General features: G+C 44.3%; 1 protein-coding gene across 2 annotated transcripts; it reads left to right on the forward strand.

Moving 5' to 3' along the window:
* Window positions 1-5,570: 5,570 nt before the first annotated feature.
* On the forward strand, window positions 5,571-13,972 carry LOC140000953 (RANBP2-like and GRIP domain-containing protein 8). 2 transcript variants are annotated; one of them, XM_072032056.1, is made up of 6 exons: window positions 5,571-5,907; window positions 7,887-7,954; window positions 8,461-8,572; window positions 9,549-9,701; window positions 10,585-10,642; window positions 11,799-13,972. In XM_072032056.1, the coding sequence occupies exons 1-6, from the start codon at window positions 5,833-5,835 to the stop codon at window positions 11,903-11,905; spliced, it is 573 nt and encodes a 190-aa protein (XP_071888157.1). In that variant the 5' UTR covers window positions 5,571-5,832; the 3' UTR covers window positions 11,906-13,972. The 2 variants fall into 2 exon arrangements, with proteins under 2 accessions (XP_071888157.1, XP_071888156.1); XM_072032055.1 differs by lacking the exon at window positions 11,799-13,972 and having other exon boundaries at window positions 10,585-11,695.
* The last annotated feature ends 273 nt before the right edge of the window (window positions 13,973-14,245 follow it).

Raw genomic sequence — 14,245 nt, forward strand, 5'->3', positions numbered from 1 at the left:
TTTGAATGGGGCCCTGAACAACGACAAGCCTTTGAACAAATCAAGCAGGAAATAGTCCATGCAGTAGCCCTTGGGCCAGTTCGAACAGGACCAGATGTAAAGAATGTGCTCTACACTGCAGCTGGGGAGAATGGCCCCACCTGGAGCCTCTGGCAGAAAGAACCTGGGGAAACTCGAGGTCGGCCTCTGGGGTTTTGGAGTCGGGGATACAGAGGATCTGAGGCCCGCTATACTCCAACTGAAAAGGAGATATTGGCAGCATATGAAGGAGTTCGATCTGCTTCGGAGGTGGTCGGTACTGAAGCGCAGCTCCTCCTAGCACCCCGATTGCCGGTACTAGGCTGGATGTTCAAGGGAAGGGTCCCCTCTACGCATCATGCAACTGATGCTACATGGAGCAAGTGGGTTGCACTGATTACTCAGCGGGCTCGAATAGGAAACCCCAGTCGCCCAGGAATATTGGAAGTGATCATGGACTGGCCAGAAGGCAAATACTTTGGGATATCATCAGAGGAGGAGGTGGGTCGTGCTGAAGAAGCCCCGCTGTACAACCAGTTACCAGAGAATGAAAAGAAATATGCCCTGTTCACTGATGGGTCCTGTCGTATTGTGGGGAAGCATCGGAGATGGAAGGCTGCTGTATGGAGTCCTACGCGACGAGTTGCAGAAGCTGCTGAGGGAGAAGGTGAATCGAGTCAGTTTGCAGAAGTGAAAGCCATTCAGCTGGCTTTAGACATTGCTGAACGAGAAAAATGGCCAGTTCTCTATCTCTACACTGATTCATGGATGGTAGCAAATGCCCTGTGGGGATGGTTACAGCAATGGAAGCAAAACAACTGGCAGCGTAGGGGCAAACCCATCTGGGCTGCTGCATTGTGGCAAGATATTGCTGCTCGGGTAGAGAACCTGGCTGTGAAAGTACGCCACGTAGATGCTCATGTGCCCAAGAATCGGGCTACTGAAGAACATCAAAACAACCAGCAGGTGGATCAGGCTGCTAAGATTGAAGTAGCTCAGGTGGACCTGGATTGGCAGCATAAAGGTGAGTTATTTATAGCCCGATGGGCCCATGACACCTCAGGCCATCAAGGTAGAGATGCAACATACAGATGGGCTCGTGATCAAGGGGTGGACCTGACCATGGACGCTATAGCACAGGTTATTCATGACTGTGAAACATGTGCTGCAGTCAAGCAAGCCAAACGGTCAAAGCCTCTTTGGTATGGAGGACGGTGGCTGAAATATAAATATGGAGAGGCCTGGCAGATTGATTACATCACACTCCCTCAAACTCGCAATGGCAAGCACCACGTACTTAACAATGGTGGAAGCAACCACCGGATGGCTGGAAACATATCCTGTGCCTCATGCCACCGCCCGGAACACCATCCTGGGCCTTGAAAAGCAAGTCCTATGGCGACATGGCACCCCAGAAAGAATAGAGTCAGACAATGGGACTCACTTCCGAAACAACCTTATAGACACTTGGGCCAAAGAACATGGTATTGAATGGGTGTATCACATCCCCTATCATGCACCAGCCTCCGGGAAAGTTGAACGATACAATGGCCTGTTAAAGACTACCTTGAAAGCAATGGGCGCTGGGACGTTCAAAAACTGGGATACGCATTTGGCAAAGGCCACCTGGTTAGTCAATACTAGGGGATCTACCAACCGAGCTGGACCTGCCCAATCAAACCTGTTACGTACTGTAGATGGGGATAAAGTTCCTGTAGTGCATGTAAAAAATATGCTGGGTAAAACAGTCTGGGCTACTCCTGCCTCAGGAAAAGGCAAACCTATTCGTGGAATTGTTTTCGCTCAGGGACCGGGATACACTTGGTGGGTGATGCAAAAGAACGGAGAGGTCCGGTGTGTACCTCAAGGAGATATAATACTGGGTGAGAATAGCCCATAAACTGAATTGTACCATGTTAATTAGTATATTATACTGTATGTTATCACTACCATGATTACTATAGGTGACTAATTAGAATGTATGGAAAAGAGTGTAACCTGAGCATGACATAAATGGTATGGAATAAGGGGTGGATAGATGTCCTGGTTTCAGTTAGCACAGAATTAATTTTCTTCCTAGTAGCTGGTGGAATGCTGTGTTTTGGCTTAGGATGAGAAGAGTGCTGATAACACCCCGATGCTTTAATTGTTGCAGAGCAGTGCTTATACTAAGCCAAGGACATCTCAGCCTTTTGCTCTGTCCTGCCAACGGGCAGGCTGGGGGTGCAGTAAGAGCTGGGAGGGGACAGACCCAGGACAGGTGACCCAAACTAGCCAAAGGGGTATTCCATACCATCTGACGTCATGCTAAACAATATATAGGGGTGGCTAGCCGGGGGGAGGGGGCCGGACTGCTCGGGGTGAGGCTGGGCATTGGTCAGCGAGTGGTGAGCAATTGCATTGTGCATCACTTGTTTGTACATATTATTATTATTTCCCTATTATCACCATTGTATTATTATTGTTATTATTATTTTGTTATTATTATTTTCCTGTCTTATTAAACTGTCTTTATCTCAACTCACGGGCTTCACTTTCCATTTCTCTCCCCCGTCCCAGAGAGGGAGGGGGGAGGGTGAGCGAACGGCTGCGTGGTGTTTAACTGCCGGCCGGGTTAAACCACGACATTACTTTTACACTGTGAGTGTAAATATATGTGGTTTGATCCTGCTAGGATCTATTTCTTTAGTCATCCTCAAGAACTGAGTTCACAAGTCATCAGAATTCCTTATAACATACACCTGATTGTTTTATACCGTTGAGTTCTGTTCATGCACACCTGTTTTATTTTTCCCTTTTCTATTGAAAATGCAGTTGCTCAGGAATTCCTGATGGTACTGTGTTACCAACTACACGTGTTTGTTTTTTCCTTTTTATACTAGTGACTTACACAGATTTTATGTAATTACATCATAGCAAGCAAAATTTCCTTTCCTGTTTATGGAAAACTGGTTGCTTCAAAACATCTTTCCAGTGTCATCAATAAAGGCTATGTTATTAAGACTTGTATCAGCTCTCTTCAATGAGTGTTTGAGATGGATGGAAAAGCAGCAAGGCAGCCTTTCTTCCCTATGCTTCTACCTGTGCCTATGTAAATACTTCCTTATCCTGATTTAAAGGAGACACACACCTAACCTATGTATGCACTTTAGTTATTAGGTTTAAGACAGAAACTGCAGTTTGCTTCGTAATGAACAACTTGGTTCTTCTGGCTGTTTTCTGAATCGGCACAGTCAGGAGGTTTTCCTAAAGAAAATACCTTGTCTGAGTTTAAAATGCGTACCTTCCTACCACATCTTTCTCTCTTGTTTTCAATGTAATGCGGCTTTCACCTCAAGCCTATAGTTTAGTGCTAGGTAAGGTCTTTTTGATTGTTATTATTTGTTATTATTGTATGTAGTTATTCAGTGCAGTAACAGTTCAGTAGCTGAATGCAGTCCTTACTGTGTTCATGACGAGAAGCCCTCTTCCCCCCCCAAAAAAAGTTTATATAACTAGCCTGATAACACCGTTGGGATTTCGGACTGTGCCATGGGTTCGGGAGACCACTCTCAGCAATACTTCCTTTAAATTGTAATTCAGTTCTTCTAGTTTTTTCATGCTCCGCTGACCGTATGCGCAGCCCTACTGTGGGTGGAAACAGCCCCTGACCCCAAGGGGTATGGCCTGCCTTGTGTGGTTATATCCCAGAACGTGGCAGCCTCGTTTGCACCTCCTCCAGGCTCCGCAGTAACCCTGTGGCCCGAACTCCATGGTTTTTGCTGTGTTTCCACGTTCTTGATCATGAAGACTGCGCTATCGTGCAGTAGCACCAAGGTGGTGGTCTCTGTGTCATTAACAGGAGTGTAAGTGTTTCAGACCCCACTACGTAGCACTAAGAGCATCCAAGGGTTCCGGGGTTCAAAGCCTGCTCCATCACAGAAATATTTCAGAAGGATGGGGCTGCTACAGGCCAGGTAGTCCAAACATTTGCTCAAGGCAGGTCTACCTTCAAAGCTGCCCCAACAGCAAAAGTCATACCCAGCCAAGTTTTGAGTATCTCCAAGGGAGATCTCACAAGCCTCTGTAGGCAATATGTCACAGTGTTCAATCACCCTCCAGGTGTTGGTGGTTTGTTTTTTTTTTCTGTATTCTTATTATTGCAGTCCTGTCTCCAGTGGTGGGTTGCCCAAATTCACACTGCTCCCTCGGGAGTTGTCTTCAGAGTGGACTATCATTGAAATAATACCCATGGAGTTTGTCATCAAGGGCATTATGAAAAGCAGCGCAAAACAGGGAGGGAGCTAGCAATTAGACAATTAACCTGGACAATTGCCGGTCTAGTGTTGAAGCTGACTTCCTGGCCTGTCAGCATTATAAATATTTCACCTAGCTGGACATGCTTTCTTTAAAGAGGCTGAGTTTATTATTGTTGTTTGAACCGTGACCCCTACTAGGTCTCTCAAAGAAGGCTGTGGGCCTGGGATTTCGGAATGGATGCCTCAGCTTTGCCCCCTTCTTACTGCATGGGATCAATCATGCACGAGGAAGAGAGATTCCTTTTGAAGCTCCTGCTTAGAATAACAGTAGGGAGCGCTTCAGAAAGCCCAATGGATGTAGCTGTAGGGGGAAGGAGCTGAGCCTAAAGCCTTCCTGCCTCCAGCAGCGGCAAATCCTGAGCTCAGTTCCCACCAAGGTATCAAAACATGTAGTGAGCCAAGCTGAGTGTGGTCTGGTTGTAAGGTTAGCAATGAATATGGTCAACTGCTGTCCTGCCGGGCGGGCTACCCTCCTGGTGCTGCAACCACTGGGGACAACACGGTGCCAATTCCACAGAGATGCTGACCAGCGTCAAGGCGCTTGACCTGGTCTGCATGAAGGCAATTTCACATCACGAAAAGCAAAGATTTCCTCCAGTGACTCCCGAGCCAGCTCTCAGGTTCTCCTCTGCACCAGCGCTAAGACTTTTAATCCTCAGCCTGGCAGGTGTTGACAAACTTTGTAATCCTCGTCATTTAAAAAGAAGAGGGGAAAAAAATGCTGTTTCTTCTTATGGAATTAAAGCCAATGTGTAAAGAAATCCCCATTAATAGGGCAAATAATAAAACAGAGGGTTAACTCCGGCAGGGTGTCAGGTGGCTGCTGCTTACAGAAATAAGGTGGATACTTTATTATTATTTTTTTTTTTTATAAAGGCGGGAGGAGTTGTGGAGATGTGGGTAGTGCTTAGGTCCAGCAGGAAACTTGTGCATGTCAGTGGGACGCTAGAGACTGAGGAGGGGATGAATTTTTAACGCAGCCTGTCCACAGAGATATCACACCATTTGGGGACAGCCCAGTGGCCTCCATTTGAGCAAAGTGCCTGGAACTTGCAGAAAAGCGAGAGGGGCACACCTCCAGCAAGCCGCGGGGCAACCGCCTTACGGCTTACAAAATTAAATCAATCAATCCAAAAGAATAAGTTACAGCTCGTGTCTCAAACTCTGCAGCCTGCGCGTCTTCAGGGCTGCTCCCAGCTACTTTCTGAGGGACCCTTTGCAAACTCAGTTCCTAAAGCCCTGTCAGGGAGCCCCAGCGGCCGCCCCGCGCATGCGTCACAGCCTCGCCCCTCCCCTCCCCGCACTGTGGCAACGGCTCCTGCGCATTCAGCGGGGGCGTGCGCAGTGTGCGCAGTGTGCGCAGTGTGCGTAGCGCGCTGCGTGCGCGGCGTTCCTAGGGCGCGGCCGGTGCCCCGCCTGGAGCTGTTTGTTTGTGCCGCTGCGGCGGCGCGGCGCGGCACGGGAGCGGAGCGGAGCGGAGCGGAGCCCGGCCGGGCTCGGCGCTGCTGCGGTCGCCATGTTGAGGCGCAGCAAGGCCGAGGTGGAGCGCTGTGTCGCCTCCGTGCAGGCCTCTGCGGCTTCTCGGAGAGAGGTGAGCGAGGCCTCGCCGCTTCCCTTGGCCGGCGGGGGGGGAGGCGGAGGGGGTCCCGGTGGGGTCCCGGTGGGGTCCCGGGTGGGGTGGGGGGCTAGGGGGGTGGCCGGCGTCGTGAGGGGAGGGTTGGGGCTGCCCCTGCCCCTGCCCCTGCCCCTGCCCCTGCCCCTGCCCCGCGGCGCCTCACGGACAGGAGGGGTTTTATAGCAGGGCTTTCCTCGGGGCCGGAGCGAGGGAGAGGTACTTTCCTTCACAAACGAAGCACCGCGCCGCCTTCAAGTTTCAGTGTCCTTTCCGTGCGGCGCCGTGGAGGTTTCTGGCCGGCCACTCGCTGAAGCGACAGCGCCGAGCGAGGGGGGCTGGGGGCGCACAGCTCCGCTCCCTGTCAGCCAGCGGGCCCGGGGGTGACAAACGCCACCCGTGCCCATTTTAGCTGGGAAACGCTCAGCCGCCTGATGCGATTCAGCGGGCCCTAATCCTGAAAGATCCCGGCCTGCCGCTCGGAGTTGCTTTGAAGCGGCGTGAATGTGCCCGAGCTAAGCGTGATCCGGTAGGGACTGCGTGCAGGGGCTGTGCCTTTGGTTGGTGCCTTTCCCAGCAGCAGCAGCAGCAGCAAAGCTGTCCTGTGACTTTGTGGGTTCGACTTGGGCACTGTTTGGGCTAGACAGCGTCAAGTGCATCGCCGCCAGGTGCACAGATACGTTCCCACAGTGTTGATACTCCCCGGTGGCCTCGACACAAAATATTTCCTCTCCTCTTCTTGTGCTCAAGGCCACCGGACGCGTTTAGTTTTGACTTTCGAGCGATGCTTACAGCTGACTGTGTAGCACAGTCCACCGAGGGAATAGTTACTGGTTTCCTTGTTGTGTTGATTTCGGAGGGAAGGGTCTGCCAAGGCTGCAAGCGTTTCTTTTGAGGTTGCTTTTCATCCCTGTCCGCAAGGTGTCAAGCGTGAGTCCGCTCTGGCGTGTCAGTGATACCTGAAAAGATGGACCGAAAACGCGGAGGCCTGTTTTCATTGAAATTCGCTTAAAGTTTTACATAGATCACTTGGGGGTGGGGGAGGGGTGGGGAGTAGCAATTTGAGTGTATTTCGAATGCAGACCGTTGATTCATGTTTTGCGTCGTTGGGCCTAACTACCTCCAGTAGTTTGGAGTTCACAGACAAAACCTGCTTTTTGATCCGATGTTGGGAGCTCGGATTTTAAATACATATTTAAAAATAGCTTCTACCTTGAAGTTTTTGCTTGTGACTTTGTAGTTCTCTAGCTCTTTCCTTTGACTCATTTCCTCCTGCCCGTGCTTCTCCCATCTTGCCCTCTTGCTTGCTCAGTTTTCTGTTTTGCTTTTTCTCGCTTTCGTTTCCTTGTTTTATTCCTCCTTAAATACCTTTCGTCTTTCATCCCCAGAACAAGTGTGTTCAAGCTATCTCAGACTGATGACATCAGAAATAAATTACTGTATTGATGCATTTTGTATATAAACTGAGAGTAGGTGGGATTTCTTAGGTGGGAAGAAAACATTTTACCTATATTGAAACAGTTGTGAGTGATATGTACTAGACCAGGACTAAGTACCATCTTTTTTGTTTACTCTGTCAGATTTTAGGGGTTCTTTTTGCAACATTGTTACATTGGGGGAAAAAAACAGGCTGTACTTTAAATGTAGCAGACTCTCTTCTACTTCTTCTACACTCTTCAGTAAGAAGTGGTTGTGAAATGTCACAAGTATTAAGGCTTGTTGCTTGCTTCACCAGTAACCTCAATTTCACGTTTGTAGCCTTGGCCAGTTACAGGAAAAACATTGTTTTCCAAATCCCACATCTTTCAAAAACAAAACTTTGGTTATGAGGAGCGGACTGGAGCTGATAACTAGTTATCAAATTCAGTCTCTCAAAAAGTATCAGAAGGGTCTTCCTATGCAATTACTTTGAAAGTGTTGTACATCTAAAATGTGCTTGTTGTGTGTTTTCCATTCAGAAATCGTTGAAAGGATTCCAGTTCGCTAAGCTGTATTTTGAAATAAAGGAATATGAACTTGCTAAAAGGTAATACGCGTTGCTGTATTCTGCTATTCTGTTCTCTAAAGTACTTTAGAAAAGCTAAGTGAATATGAAGTAGACTGGAGAAATCAAGATCACTATCATGCTGCTTTACAGTAGCAGTAGATGTGGGTATCAAGTGCTGTTTAAATCTTTATAAAACAGCAACTTAGATAATTAGTTACGTGATATTGAAAAACTTGCTGTTTGAAATGGCTTTTATTCCATTGTATTATGAAGCAATTACAGTTACAGTTTCTTTCTCTTTTTTTTTTTTTTTTTTTTTTTAATAAATACCAATACTTGGTGGCAAATAAGTAGCGTCTGTACATGTAAAAATAATGTTCTGTACTTTAAGGTCCAGACCAGGTATCTGGAACCAACCATGACTGCATTTCCTGTATCACATGTTAAATTCCTGCCCCGCTTCCGTGGACACTGGGGGGGGGCGGGGGAGGACAGAGGGACTCGTATTATTGAGGAATATTGATCCTTTTTTTCCTGCTCCATAGGTATATATTTACATACCTCAGTGTGCAAAAGAGAGATGCGAGAGCACACAGATTTCTTGGACAAATTTATGAAGCTGAGGACAACATAGAAGAAGCTTTTGGATGTTACAGGGTAAGTACTCCACCGACCTCCGATGTCCTGCTTTAATCCATTGTAAAGGGACTTTTAAAATCATTCTGTTCTGGACTTTTCTTAAATGCATAGAAGAAAACATGTTTGTGGAAAAAGTGTAATATGTATGCTTTCTGTTGCCAAAGGTGTATATGACGTACTGCAGAGGGGATTCTTCATTTGATGTGTTTTGCTTCATCAGTATTTTTTTTTAAGATGATTCTTTTGTGACCTAGACTGGGTCTTTGTGCTAGCTGCTACTAAATTCTTTCCATATCTTACATTGCCCTTTGGATTAGGGAATTTGACAGCAGTGACAGATTCTTAGCAAGGGCTCAGGTGACAGCAGTAATCTAGTTGCTACTGGAAGACTAGACCTAGGGTGTTTTCTAGTTGTTCGTATTTATTGCTTTTTTGGGGGGTTTTGTTTGGGGGGGTGTGAGATGGGGCAGGGCGAACATAATTGACATTTATTTATATGATTGCCCAATGAAAAATTCACCATCAGAATGCCTTTGTTCAGGTTTTGGGGAGGGAGAGGATGTGCTCAAAAGTTTTGCTGCCAATACATCCCAGCTTGTCGTAGGGTGTGACTTAATTATATATTTCTTCAAAAATGTCTATATGGAGTTAGACTAAAGGTACGTAAGAGTCCAGCTGCCTGCGTATAGCTGGTGGTGGGGGCAGAGTAGCTGGCTTCTGCGTTTTTTCCCTTGGAAATTCTTTCTTTTCTGAATTTTTGCTCTTTTGAGTTGCAGCAGATGTATCTGGGTGCTGTAGACTAGTGATGCATTTAGCAACTGAGGTCTTTCTTAACTCATTCAAAAAGTATTTACTAATAGATCTGTCTAATTTGAATACCTGTGTCTTTTCAATTACTGTTATAATTTTCTTTCCCATTCTGTGTGGATTGCAAGATCAAGTTACCTTTTTTTTCCTGCCTTTTTTTCCGGTGTGCGTGCATGGGGAAAACTAGCGTTCTGTGGAGTTGAACCCAATGCAGAAAGATCTAGTACTGAAGATAGCGGAGTTACTGTGCAATAATGCCGTCACTGATGAAAGAGCAAAATACTGGGTTGAAAAATCTGCTAAGTTGTTTCCTGGAAGCCCTGCTGTTTACAAGTTGAAGGTAAATGCCAATTTCCAACCTCTGTTCTGTGACGTTCAGAAGCTTCTAGCGTCTGACTGGAGGAGCACTTTTCCCGTGTCATCTTCTGTAAAACTTCCTGGCTAAATTATTTTAGAATCTTGAGTATTAAATCTAATGGAATTAATATTCTTTAGATGTAATTCTTCTAGAATTTATTCTATTTTTCTAGATTTCCTATTCTTCTATTTAAAGAAATGTTAATTTCTCTGCCATTTGACACTTCGGTCTAGCTTTCAAGAAAACTGCAACTGCAGGCTTTCGTACACTTGTCAAGGTTTCAGGGTTGACAGTCTTCAAAAATGCAGGAAAATCATGCTAGTAGTCACATCCAAGAAGTTAAGACTAGGTAGGCAGTTCTCTATTTATTGTGTGACTGGCAGGAAGGTATCAGGCCTGAGAACTCAGACTTCCTTGCCCTCTATGCTGCTTGTTTGTTTTCTAAATTTGGATTAAATAGAGCAGAAAGTAAGGAATGCTCTAACTCTCGATTGCTGCGTAAAAGCCTTCAGTTGCACAGTCTGACTTTTGCACAGGTATTAGTTTTGTGTAACACAGCAGCAATGACACTTAGTCTTAAGATGTTTGTTTTAGACAGGCTATTCTGTGGCAGGGTATGCTGCCTTTGAACCAAATGGTTTCACAAGCTGAACATGCCATCCATAAGAGACAAATTCTGATTTTTTTTCCCTATTTTAAATGTTTGAGTGTTTCATTAAGCTTCGTAATAACTGGAAGCTTTTCAGCTTTAATAGTTTAAGTAATGTAGTTTGTGTGGTGGAGGCAAGAGTTGTCTGTTAATGTAGTTGTTGAAAAGGCCCACATGCAAGATGAAATATTAATGTGTTGCCTTCATGTTCAATAGGAGCAGTTGCTGGATTGTAAAGCACCATCGCTAGCGGAACTTCATAAATATGATGTTGGTAAGAGGCGTTACTCTCTGAAACTCAGCATAAACATGACTGTCTGTACCAGAGGTTCTTCTAGAAATACTTCGTATTGCAGTAAGAAGACAGATAGCAACACTGAACAGCTAGTATGGCCCTAATCACTCCAAAAGAGGAGTGAATATGTAAGGAGTTCCAATTTATGCTGTAACATGTTGCTGAGAAGCAGTATTGTTATGCTTGGTTCTTAAGAATCTGTCACATACTTCCCTACTTCTATCCTTTCTGTGTTCTCTAGTCTGTTCTGATCCGTTTTCATTTGCTGCTGCCTGTTTAGCTCTTTGTGTTTGGACATCGGTAAGCGTCAATGGGAAGGCAGGTCTGTCTTCCTATGTGACCTATGAATACAGGCTCCGAATATGTTTCTAACCATCTAAGAATGAATTCAGCTCTGTAATAATGGCAGTGTCGGACTAATACTGGTTTGGAACAATGGGCAGTAATGTTTGTGTTATCGTCATTTGTGCCAAAGATGTACACTTGGGTCTTCAAGACAGAACAAGGGAGGACCAGGAATGACAAAAAGGAATTTGCATTGGGGCTATATGGGTGCTCATGCTCATTGCTAATGTAGTCGGTTAGGTAGGACTAAATATTCGAGCAAGAGGCGTATCTATTAGTATTTTTAGAGTCGAGTGTGAGGCAGCCTTTATCAGAAATGAAAGTGCTCAGGTTCCCTAAATGGTGGACTGGCTTCTCTTTATTCTAAACTAAATTCTTAACAGAGAAACTGTGACTATTGTACATCAATTCTCATTGTATACAACTAAATTCCTCTTAATTTACTCAGTAGCAATTTGTTAAATTGCAGTTCTGAAGTGTTTCACTCAACGGGAAATAGGAGAGGTCCGGGTCTATTCAGCAGTTAATCACTTTCCTGAAGCCATAACAAAAAGGAAACTTTGGCTACCTCATGTTTCAGTCCGTGCATAGATTGATTCAAACAAGTCATGGAACAAAACTTTGAGCATTTCTCCGTAATTCTTTAGGAGATTACTTTTTCATTTCAATATGTCTTGCTTTATGCTGGTCGCTGTAAACGCTTAAAATACACTTTCGCTGGTTTGGATAAGCAGTCTTTATTTATTTAAGACTATATTTTTAATGTAAAGTGTGTTCTTTTTCTCCACAGATAACACCTTACCATCCCATTTAGGTAAAAGTCAGAGTAATAGCGAACTGCAAGTCGCCCGTCAGAATCTCCAGGTAGGAACTGTAATGGCCTCAGACATTTTGTAATGATCAGTAATGTTACAAAGATTCTCACTTTTGACAGAGAATTCAGAAATTACTAACTATATCACTGTCATCATCCACCTCTTCCCCTAAATTAGTTCACTGACTTGGTAATGACATGGGTAGTGGTTAGATCAGATATTTGCTCTGCTGAAGGGAGTTTGAACACAGTGCTATTATTCCAAGAGTTGTGTCTTGTGATGCGGTGTTGGCATGGAGAGAAACACCTGCAAGCACTGCTTTTCCTGACAGCACCTGAAACTATGCTCTTCACTCTGGGCATTCAAGAGCACTTGCCCTCTTGACTTGATCTTCTGTGAAGACCATCCCTTCTGCCTTTACTTTTCTGCTGCTGGTGACTCCCAATAGTTTATCCACCAGCAGGCTTGGGCCACTAACTAAAGAGCTCCCAAACCTGCATTGGTTTTATTCTGTAACAGCTTCTGTGCTTCTGCTAGATTTCCTGCTGGGACTGTCTTTTGCACCATCCAAGATGAAAAGAATTGTGCGTATCTTTTTTCTCACCACTTTCCTAGAGGTGCTTTCCACTAACTGAAGAAACAATACAGCAATCTAGTGTTTAGGGCACTGGACTCTTTTGTCTTACAGATAATAGCATTATCCAAAACTTCTGGAAACAAAATCCTACTTTTAATTGTCTATGCTGTTACTTGAACAGCCATGCAGAGTTGAATTCTGCATTTTGGAAGGCCAAGCAGTCCTGCCGCAAATCCAATTGAATGTAGATGGCCATTAGGATACTTCTAATTAGTCAGCTATTGTGTAACACTATAATTAAAAACAAAACCTAAGCATATCTGCAGAGGAAAGAATTCTAGTTCACTATAAATCGGTAATTTCATGTGTTTCGAAGGCGTTTCAACATTTTTTTTCCTTGGTATAGAGGGAGCGTTCAGCACAGGAGAAATATGCACTGGAACTTGAGAGACGAGAACGTGCTCTAGTTGAGCGAGAAGAATTGCTTCACAGATGTGAAGCAGCTTTCGCTGCAATAAAAGATGCTGATGAAGACGTTTAGGCAGTACTTGGAACTATGAAAAAAGTACAATAACTTACTTAGTGATTCTTATTGCTCCCCATACATTTTAACTTGCTTGTAGTTTTCTTAAGCCATCATATGTTTGCTGGATATAATGCTTATTTCTTTAAAGTGTTTGAAACCCCCAAATGAAAGATTTAGCATAAAAAGTGCCAAACTGTTGTTAGTGAGTTTGGTGTGGTTTCCAGTTCAGAATGGTGCAATGAATTGTGGGATGTGTAGGTACAGATTACTGTTGAAATTTGGGAAAACTAGATTAAAATGAAGCAGTTAACCACTGGGTTAGAGAGGTCAGTAAGACTGGTGCTTCCAGTATTTGCAGGTCTTCGGAACAGACTAGACAAACATTTGGCAGGAATGAAGTGATGCACTTTATTATGATACAGATGGTACCCGATTTGATAATGGAATTGGATGGTTTAGACATCCTGGCACCACCTACAACAGCCCTGTGGTCTGTGAAATTATTGCCAAATCCCTGAAGAACTGTGAAATTATTGTCAAAACCCCAAATATGCAAGCCTTATAAAGCATTGTGTAATGTGGTTTGGAGAAATTGAGAATATTAATTCTTTTTTATTTCCTCTCAAAACCTTTCACTTATAATTCTGCTGTCCCTGACTGTTTTGAAAGTTTATGGTCAATTTCAAGCCACCTTGCTCCTGTTCCATCCCAAGCTGGGCAAGCTTTTCCAAGGCTTGGTTAACTCTAAAGGTTTGGCCTTTTCAATGGAAGTAATTGAGCACTCCGTTTGGAGCCTATCTGTAGCATTTTCTTTGTTGATGAGATCATTTCTATATTTACCGCTTAAGTCCTTTTTGCAGCATGATAACAGTCTGAGAGTGAGGCTTAAGAAAATGTAGTAGATGGTTGAATTCCTAGTGCAGAAGACAACACTTCTGAACAAAAAGCTATTTTCACATAGAAGATTCTCACGGTTTCTGAGAAATGGAATGTTACTTTCTGAAAACATTTGTTTTATACTCGGCTTCAAAGCCTCAGTGTTGTTTTTTTTTTCAGAATCTGCTGGAAAATATTTAATTATATTTCAAATTTCCAGTGAAGGGGAAAAAAGACACATTCCTTGGTTTCTTTTTCAAGGCACGCAGGTTTTTGACTGTTACAAGTAATTGTCGCTTCAATTTTCCTTTGTTGCAGTTTCTTTTGTCTGTTTTTGCTTATATTTTAATGGTATGTACTGGTATTAAATTATATTGTGGACTAATAATAACAACAAATATTAAAAGATTACTATCTTGAGTTTCACAATTATTTTTTTCCAA

Source organism: Anas platyrhynchos, chromosome 35 (assembly GCF_047663525.1).
Source record: "Anas platyrhynchos isolate ZD024472 breed Pekin duck chromosome 35, IASCAAS_PekinDuck_T2T, whole genome shotgun sequence".
In the NCBI taxonomy this organism is placed as follows: domain Eukaryota; kingdom Metazoa; phylum Chordata; class Aves; order Anseriformes; family Anatidae; genus Anas; species Anas platyrhynchos.